The sequence below is a fragment of the Podarcis cretensis genome (genome assembly GCF_951804945.1).
Source record: "Podarcis cretensis genome assembly, chromosome: 7".
Classification (NCBI taxonomy): Eukaryota; Metazoa; Chordata; class Lepidosauria; order Squamata; family Lacertidae; genus Podarcis; species Podarcis cretensis.
The window spans coordinates 71,815,954-71,826,183 of record NC_137176.1 but is presented as its reverse complement, the minus strand read 5'-3'; the positions used below and the strand labels follow the sequence as shown (position 1 = coordinate 71,826,183).

The 10,230-nt window shown below is 45.1% G+C and overlaps 1 protein-coding gene across 1 annotated transcript in view; it reads left to right on the top strand.

The window, feature by feature from the left end:
• Window positions 1-807: 807 nt before the first annotated feature.
• The window catches only part of LRP12 (LDL receptor related protein 12), a 35,814-nt gene continuing 26,391 nt past the window's right edge, over window positions 808-10,230 (top strand). The window contains exon 1 of the mRNA XM_079984212.1: window positions 808-1,288. Coding sequence (XP_079840338.1) covers window positions 880-1,288 — 409 coding nt within the window. The 5' untranslated portion in view covers window positions 808-879. The remainder of the gene's footprint in view (window positions 1,289-10,230) is intronic.

Here is a 10,230-nt window from a genome sequence, read left to right as displayed (position 1 = left end):
GTGTACATCAGATGTGAACTGGTGCACATACAAGAAATGCAATTCTATATGCACATTTGCTTCAATGGCAGTTGTTGGCATCTGCTTGTTTCCAGAGTGCGCCTCGGGGGGCGAAGTGACTTTCATGGCAGTAAATCAAAATAAATTCAGTGAGACATCTGAGTTAACTCAGGATTGCTTTGGAGCCTGTGAGTTCACTGGAGAAGGAGGATCTCTATCCTCAATACTCAAGCTGCATATTTTCCTTTCCTCTGTCAAAAATGGAAATAAATAAATGATGGAGGACAAGTCTGCTAGCCAGGATGACTTATGTTCTACCTTCAGCATCGGAGGCAATGGGCCTCTGAACACCAGTTGCAAGTGGGGAAAGGGGTGCTTTTTGCCCATGAGCTTCTTGTGGCTTCTTATGGCTGCAGGCTAGCGGGCTTACGTGGGCCTGATCCACCACGGGCTTGTCTTTACATGCTGCCCCTTGGGACTGCGGAAGGCCATTGCTTTTAATAACTTTAGGATCGCCTAGCAGCAGCCCTGCGCGTGCTCCCTCTCAAACTCTCTGAGGGGAACATCCCCAGCGCCCCATGGGGATTTACCTCCGAATAAACAGCCAGGGCAGGATCCCTGCCCGTGTTTGGGCTACTTCGGAGTAAACATCCTTCCCCCACTCCCGCTGCTTTTGTCTCCTTGAGTTTAAAGGGTCACCGAGCGGCCAGCAGCCCCGAGAGAAAGTGAGGCGGTTCAGTGCGCGGCCAGGACGAAGCCCGCTCAGTCTCCTCCTCCTCCTCCTCCTCCTCCGTCTGGGCGAGAGGCTGGGTCTCCCTCGCTCCCTCCCCGCCCAGGGAAGCCGCTTTCCTGCGCGAGAGAGAGCGGCTCGGCTCTCTAATGCGCAGATGCGCCGGCGGAGCCCCTCCTGCCCGCCGGAGGAGAGCGCTGCCCGAGACCGGAGAGCAGAGGAGGCCGGAGGCCGGCGGTCGTCGTCGTCGCCTCAGCCGCCTCAGCAGCCGCCTCAGCCGCCCATGGCTCCCACAGCAGCGGCGGGCTGAGCAGAGAGCGACGCGGGAGGGAGCAGCCAGGGGGCCGGCGGGGAGTCTTGGCCGGCGAGGCGGCGGCGGCGGCGGCGGCGCTTGGGCCCTCCTCCCGCAGCGGGGATTGTGGCCGCGGGGGCTCCCGACTCCGGCTCTTTCTTCTCGCTCTCCCCCCCGTGGCGGTGTTATGGCCCCTTGCTGGAGCGCAAAAGGGTCCCTTGCTTGGAGGTCAGCGCAGCTCCTGCTCCTCGTCGCCTCCTGCTGTGGTAGGTACCAGCCTCGGGGAGGAAGGAGAAGGGGGCGAGGAAGCCAGCCAGCCAGCCGGCTCCATTGCTTCCTTTGTCGCCCCCGTTGGCCTTATATTAAAGGGGCGCCAAGAGACAAAGCAGGCAGCCTTCATCTCTCCTCTCTCCCCCCCCCCCCGTTTGCTTTTTAGGAAAAAAGGCTTGATTTGTTTTTGTTTTCGTCTTCCCCTTCTCCCCTTCTTGGCTTACCCCCCCCCCCGCCCTTTCTTCCTTAACGCTGGGGGGTGGGGGTGAGCGAGAGGCGCCCACCCCCAAACAGCCCTTTTTTCATTCTGCTTATTTTTGTTCTTCGGGCATCAGTCTGGCCAGTTTTAAAGCAGCAGGGCTGAAGACGACGACTTCTTCTTCCGCCGGGGTTTTGTTTTAAGCCGAGGGCTGGGACCTTGGCCCAGCTAGTCTGCCTGCCTCTTTGTTTTGTGTGTGTGACCCTCTCGCCCGCACCAAACAACGTGCCCGTTGGGGTGTTCTTGTGTCTTGTTGTCAGGGCGTAGGAGTGGGGCTGGTGGGAGAGAGGAAAAAGAAGTTCACAGTGGAAATCTGTATATGCTCAAAGCCCGCTGGTTTAAAACAAGTGGGGCCCGACTGCAACCTTTTCTCCCCAAATTTAGTTTTGTTCCACCCACGCATATTAGGAAGAGAGGAAGCTGCTTTTGGCCCGTCTAGTTCAGCATTGTTTACACTGGCTGGCAGCAGTTCTCCAGGATTTCAGACAAGGGCTTTTCTCCCTGCCCTGCCCTGGAGAGTCCAAGAACTGGACCTGGGACCTTCTGAATGCAGAACTTTACTAGTGGTATAACCAGTGAGATGTGGTCCTTCAACACTTTTTAGTAGGCAGCTATACGTGGGTGGCGCTGTGGGTTAAACCACAGAGCCTAGGACTTGCCGATCAGAAGGTTGGCGGGACAGGGTGAGCTCCCATTGCTTGGTCCCTACTTCTGCCAACCTAGCAGTTCAAAAGCACGTCAAAGTTCAAGTAGACAAATAGGTACCGCTCCAGCGGGAAGGTAAACGGCGTTTCCGTGCGCTGCTCTGGTTTGCTTGAAGCGGCGTAGTCATGCTAGCCACATGACATAGTCACTCCGGCTCCCTCAGCCAATAAAGCAAGATGACCCCAGAGTCGGTCACGACTGGACCTAATGGTCAGGGGTCCCTTTACCTTTATATAAGATGTAAACATTAAAATGGTTATAGCTAATTGGAATGGAGCCCTGGCTCAACAGCATGTACCTAAATGTCTGAATGCTTTGTCCCTTCATTTGTCACCTTTCTTGGATGCCATTAGCACCACAACTAGGTTCATAACCAAAACATGCCGTTTCTTAAAACTTGTAGCTAGAGTAACTCCAGATTTTGAAATTCCATTGACCTTGTTTGTATTTTTATTAGGTGTCCTAGCCAACAATTTGCCTTGGAGTGCAGACACATGATGGCCCTAAATTGTCAGGTTCTACTGCATACTTGATTTAAGTGGATTATGTGTATTTGACAGTGGAAGATATATTCATATGTCTTAATATTATTGAGCTCTATGGCAAAGGGAACTTGGTGGTGGCACCATAAGTTTCTTTGTACAAGGAGGGGCCTACACTGTAATGTGCAACAATGCTCTAGGAAAAGCTTGCTTTTACTGTACTTAGACTACACATAAAGAGATGGCAGTTCATGTAACTTGTTTGTATAAAGGTAAAGGTACCCCTACCCGTATGGGCCAGTCGTGCCCGACTCTAGGGTTGTGCGCTAGAGCCAGTGCTGTCCGCAGACACTTCCAGGTCACGTGGCCAGCGTGACGAAGCTGCTCTGGCGAGCCAGCACCAGCGCAGCACACGGAAACGCTGTTTACCTTCCCGCTATAAAGTGGTACCTATTTATCTACTTGCACTTAGGGGTGCTTTCGAACTGCTAGGTGGGCAGGAGCTGGGACCGAAAGACGGGAGCTCACCCCACCGCGGGGATTCGAACCGCCAACCATACGATCGGCAAGTCCTAGGCACTGAGGTTTTACCCACAGCGCCACCCGTGTATGTTGTCTAACAATTTATGAGAGTTGCTGTGGTCCAACAGGTGAAGGCCTGGGTTCAGATTCTTTTGGGGGCTTGGCTTACAGGAGTGGTGTCAAGATGGTCATTCAAAGTTTTTCCAGACTGTGAAAGTTCTGTCAGATATTTGTTCACCCACAGATCAGACGTAAGGGATTGTATGACTGAATAATATTAAGTTTATTTTAGATCTGAGCATACTGGTTGCTGTCTGAAAGTAAAATCCAAGTTTGCCATTTCTCAAATCACATATTTCCTGAACAAAAGTGAAATTTTAATTGGTTGCTATAAAAATCAATACATTAGTATTAATTGACTAAATAAATCATTTATACTACACTAGGTAGTATAAACTAGGCATTCATCTCACATGTCTTTCACACTATATAATTATATCTACTTACAGACAAGCTTATAATTAGGAAATTAATGAAGTTCTTCTTTTTCTGTACATATGCAAGGATGCAAAACAAAACGACTTACTTGAAGAAAAGGGTCACAAACCAATACAAAGTTAGATGGCAGCTAAGTGTCCAGAACTGTCAGAAGAAAGACTCCTAATTACAAGGCAAAAGTAGTGTTTCTCAATAAGTTGGAAATGTTCGTGATGTCTGGTTAATAGTTATAAATGGTTACAACATGTTGAAAGAGGATTTGCTCACTCAGTGGGGTAGAGCTGCAGTTATAACCTCCTAGCAGCAGTACTGCTGTTGTGTACTTGGATGGGTGAGGCACTGGTGAAGTTGGAACTGTATGGATGCGCTGGTGGAAGCATTTAGTTCTGTCAATATGACTGTTCATACCCGACCTTGCTGCTGTCTTGCCCCTGTGGTGGTGATGCTGCTACCCAAAAGTTATAGCTGTGGCTCTACCCCACTGAGTGAGCTGCTTATGTGCTGTAGTATTAGTATTAGTAGTAGTAGTAGTAGTAGTAGTAATAATAATAATTTTATTATTTATACCCTGCCCATCTGGGTGGCTCCCAACAGAATATTAAAAACATGATAAAACATCAAACATTAAATACTTCCCTAAACAGGGTTGCCTTCAGATGTCTTCTAAAAGTCAGATAGTTGTTTCTTTCTTTGACATCTGATGGGAGGATGTGCCACAGGGCGGGCATCTTACTGGTTCTTTGCAACCTCACTTCTCGCAGTGAGGGAACCGCCAGAAGACCCTCAGGCTAACTGTATGTGAGTAACTATTATTACATGACCTTAAAAGTCAAGTTACTGTTCACTGTGACCCCCACCCCTCTTAGATAGAAAATTAGGCTTCAATTCAGTGTATTTGGTGTAGGACCATGGACTCAGGTTTAAGTGATAAGTAACTCATTTCCCCCTCCAAAAAGCATCATTTGTCTTTCAACACTTTCATAAGCCATAGTTTACCAGCTATATGAGAAGGAAGGGTGCATTGTATATCTGCAAGTTGTGCTGTCCATTGTTTCTTAGACTTTGAACAGCCTGGAGGAATGAGAATGTTGTGTCTGTTTTCGCACACTTGGTGTGGACGTGGTAGGTAACTCACTTGGGCTTTATCCATACCAGATTTAAACTGGTTTAATAGTAATTAGCTTTTCCAAGGGAACACTGATAATTATTCTCTGAGGGAACAGGGAAGCACTAAAGATCTCTTAACAATTTACTTTAAACAATTCACCTCAGTTACTTTATTCCTTTTTAATGTGCAACCTAAGTTGAAGCAAGCAGTCTTATCGTAGCATACGTCCAAAAAAGGTTATGGTAGTTTTCCTCTAAAATTACAGTGATAAATACTGACCACCTTATTTTGCAAACATCACGAAGTTCATGTTGTCCCTGGCCTGCTGACTACATGAAGTACTGTTTCTTCCTATATAAAGGGAAATCCTGTCTCGATATTTAAAATACTTCTATAAGAAAAACAGAATAACATAGATAAATTTCGGTTTTGAACTTATGCTCACCAAAAAAAGATGCATGACTTACTATGACTGTAAAGAAACAAGTATGCAATGTGATCACACTTAATGCAGAAAAGCTTGGCACCAGTAAGATCATATCCATTAAAACTTCTTCAGTATAAAAGGCCTTAGGGAACTCCAAAATCCATAGGAAGCAAGACTTGTGTTAAATAGTATTGCTATTCATACCATTGGCTAAAGCTGTATATCTGTTCTTCATATTAAAGGAAACAGGAGCTGGTTTTTAAGAAACCCACTGTTTTCCAGAGGGACATAAAGTAAAATACAATTATGTTCATAGACCTGGAAGCATTCCCATAGATCATTTTAGCCTCCGCCTCAGCAGGGCACAAACAAAAACATTAACTTTCTTCGTTACTGTTTTCTTAATCTGTTTGACCAGTGTTTTTCTTGAATTGAAGTGCTTGGAACAGACAGACACAGCTCACCACATTTAAACTTAAGGAAGTGCTTTACATGTCTAGTCTCTGATAAAGTGCTTTTGTTAATATACAGAGGATGAAAAAATATAAAACATAAATATATGCAGGGAACTAAATCCAATGTTAACTGCAGGGCGTATGAGAGGAAGTTATGTTTGTGCAAACAGATTTATTACTCCAGCTGACCAGTTTTTCTGAGATAATTTTTAAGATTTAACACTAGCCTTTCTTTACAGTGGGTGGTGCCCAGTTAAATGATACTCGGAGTAATTTTGGTTTCAGAGTATGACTTATTTGAATATCACTCACTATGTTAACTATTTACTGTTTTTGTATCCTATACTGTATGTATGTGAAAGTGTGCAGGTTATTCTCATCCATCCATCCATCATTTTATTTGTATGCCACCATAGTTAAAACCACACTCAAAGCTGCTTGCAACATGAAAAAGATACATAATTACAAATATAACAAAAGTAGTCAAACAATAAATAAAACACATAAAAAGCATACAGCCAAACTGAACAGTTGCCACATAAATCATATTAAGGTCTAAAAATAAATGTACAAAAAAGTAATATCAACAACAACAGTACCCCACAAACAATACCCCAGTCCAAGGGTCTGTTCAGCAGCCTCAGCTTTTTGATGAAGATCCAGTTGCGACCATGTGGAGCAGCCACATTAGTTAATTAGGTTTGCAAGACTATTAATATGGTGCTTGTTTTTAAACCTTCAGTGGAATTCACCTTTTAGCAACAGCTGTGCAATTATTAAAATTCTTCTCCTTTTTATTCAAGGAAAGCTTTTTTAGCCTCTTACTGGGATCTTTTCTTAACTTCCACAGTGTGACCCTACTTAAACCCATGTTTTGATCATAATCCTCAGTGCATTATGTGAAAGTAAATGTTATCAATTTCTATAGAAACAACATCCAAACAATACCTTTAGGAACTGGCCCATTCATAGCCTACATTTTAAACTTTGCATATAACTATGTTCTGTACATCTGTTAAGAGGCCACCCCATCACTGCAGCAGTGGGAAAATGAGCATGGGTGGCTTCTCAGGAGACATTTTTTCTAAATATAAATAGCAAACTACGTATTTCCTGTTCTAATGAAATTCATTGTGTAATTAGAGGCATCAACATAGGTTACAGTCTTAAAAGTCTAGCTCTTGAGTCACAGCCCTCAAAAGCTTTGATGCCCACCAGTGTAAGTGACATCAGTCACTTGGGAAGGAAGGAGCTGGAGAAAATGGCTGCTGCACCAGGGCAGCTTTGACCATGCCATGCAGTACGGCAGGGATTGCATAAAAAACCAGCTACAACCTCTGATGTTGTCCTGCATTATGGTGCCAGTGACCCTGATGCTGAATAATAGAATACAGTAAGTTGTATGACTGCAGGGCAGTGTTAGAAATTCCCTGGGCACCAGGCACGTTTTACTATTGGTGCGGATCTAATTGTGACTATGTGGAGATTTCTGACATCGAGCCAGTTTAAAAAAACCCTGCCTTAGTCCATCATTAATTCTATTTCCACTGTGTGTGTTTTTCCTTCTTGCATACTGGGACTAGTAAATGCTTGTAAGAGCAAGCTACAAGCCAAGCAATGTAGCTGAGGTCATAGGATCAGAATTGTGGTGTTGGAAGTGACCCCAAGGCTCATCTTAGTCCAGCACCCTGGCAAATAGACATTCCGTTGTGGTAGACACAACCTAGGTTTAAGGTGGCGTTTGGCACCTAGCTTATATATCTGAGTTTATAACACGGGTGCAGGGATATATGGTACAGCCTATACACTGATTTCCTTAGTGCTCACTTTCCTCTCCCCTTTCACAGCACTTCTCTCACACAGTACTAGTCTGTCCATTCAATAAGATCTGTAGATCAGGCCCTCCTGGTGGTTCTGGTGGCTGCAGGTGTACATCTTGCGGCAACAAAGGTAGCCTTTTCTGTTGTGGTCCCCAATTTTTGGAATTCCCTTCTCACCACCAGGTATGACAGACCAGTCTTACTTGTGTTTCCGCTTCAATTAAAGATGCTGATTTTAATGCCTTGCTTTTAGTGGTGTGCTATTATCATTTCAAGCTGTGGTTGTATGATGATGTGTGCATGCGCAAGGTATTTTTGTCTCCTTAAATGCTTGAAGTGAGGGTGAAGAGGGTTTTAACAGATTGTGATTGTACCTATACTCACAGTGTAGCTATAGCTCTTGAATTCTACCATGTAAAATATTTATTTGCCTCCTTTCTGTGAATAGACGGTGCTCTTTGCAAGCGGATCAGACTCCCCGCCCCCTTCTAATTAAAAGATTTGAAAACCCTCCTTCATTCAATGAATGGAATAGCTTGTTCTTAAACATTTTTGGACAAGGGTGTGTTGATAGCTAAAGCATATGGAAAAAGGAAATATTCACCTTTTTAGTGAACAGATCTTTGTTGATTGATTCTAGCAAACTGCCCACAAGTACAGGCATTGATTGGAAATTCAGCTACAGTTTCAGTGGTAGGGTTTTGTGATATTTGAGGCAGTAGGCCCCGAGCACAGATACTTACATTAGTGAGGAAGAAACTTAGGTCATATTTTATTAGTTTACAAAATGTTAGCTGTGGAGAACAACAGGGGTCTTAAATGTTTTTAGGGTACCCAGGATTCCAATTGACTTCAACAGTTGTTCTCTGTGGATGAAAAATACAAGGCCATAAGTCTTTTAAAGTGCTCCGATAAAAATCTTAAGCGTGTTATCTGTTACAAAGCTATAAACATTTTTTTTAATGGCTTCATACCCGGAAAGCTGCTGAAATGGATTCTGCTGAATTAAGCCAGAAAATGTCCCCACTCCACCCCTGTTGACACCTCACTTGTCAAACTTGTTTTGATAAGTTGGTAGGCAGCTGAGAAGGGACTGAGACAGTGTCTCAGGGTTTTCTTTATTTCAAAAGGAGCTCTCAAATATTGGTATATTGATTGTAAATCAAATTCTTAAAAACTTTTGACTGTTTTTGCAAAATAGGAGTCCTTGAGATGCCTAAGAGGTGATATGATATTAAATAAAATTATGCATGGCATGGAGAAAGCAGACAGAAAAGTTTCTCACATAATACTAGAACTCATTGACATCCAGTAAAGCTGAACGTTGGACAAAAGGAGGTATTTCCTCAAACAGCATATAGTTAAGCTATTTAATTTGCTCCTACAAGAGGCAGTGATGGCCACCAATTTGGATGGTTTTAGAAGAGGGTTTGACAAGTTCATGGGGATAAAGGCTATCGAAGGTGCCTATGTTCTGCCTCCAACATGCTTCTGAATACCATTTACTGGAAACTGTAGGAGGGGAGAGGGCTGTTCTGCTCAGCTCCTGTTTGCAGGCTTCCATCCATAAGTTATTTTCTTTGTATTCTGCTTTTCCATAGTTAATAATAATAATAATAATAGTAATAATTTATTTATACCCCGCCCATCTGGCTGGGTTTCCCCAGCCACTCTGGGCGGCTTCCAACTGAATATTAAAAACAGTACATCATCAGACATTAAAAACTTCCCTAAAGAGGGCTGCCTTCAGTTGTCTTTTAAAAGTAAAATAGTTGTTTATTGCTTTGACATCTGCTGGGAGGGCGTTCCACAGGGCAGGCGCCACTACCGAGAAGGCCCTCTGCCTGGTTCCCTGTAACCTTACTTCTCGCAATGAGGGAAGCACCAGAAGGCCCTCGGCACTGGATCTCAGTGTCCGGGCTGAACGATGGGGGTGGAGACGCTCCTTCAGGTATACAGGACCAAGGCCGTTTAGGGCTTTAAAGGTCAGCACCAACACTTTGAATTGTGCTCGGAAACGTACTGGGAGCCAATGCAGATCTCTCAGAACCGGTGTTATGTGGTCCCGGCGGCCACTCCCAGTCACCAGTCTAGCTGCCGCATTCTGGATTAATTGCAGTTTCCGGGTCACCTTCAAAGGTAGCCCCACGTAAAGCGCGTTGCAGTAGTCCAAGCTACTAGATAACTAGAGCATGCACCACTCTGGCAAGACAGTCCGCGGGCAGGTAGGGTCTTAGCCTGCATACAAGGTGGAGCTGGTAGACAGCTGCCCTTGACACAGAATTAACCTGTGCCTCCATGGACAGCTGTGAGTCCAAAATGACTCCCAGGCTGCGCACCTGGTCCTTCAGGGGCACAGTTACCCCATTCAGGACCAGGGAATCCCCCACACCCGCCGCCCCCTGCCCCCCCAAAACAGGACTTCTGTCTTGTCAGGATTCAACCTCAATCTGTTAGCCGCCATCCATCCTCCAACAGCCCCCAGGCACTCACACACCGCCTTCACTGGTTCTGATTTAAAGGAGAGGTAGAGCTGGGTGTCATCTGCATGCTGATGAACACCCAGCCCAAACCCCCTGATGATCCCTCCCAGCGGCTTCATATAGATATTAAAAAGCATGGGGGAGAGGACGGAACCCTGAGGCATCTTACAAGTGAGAGC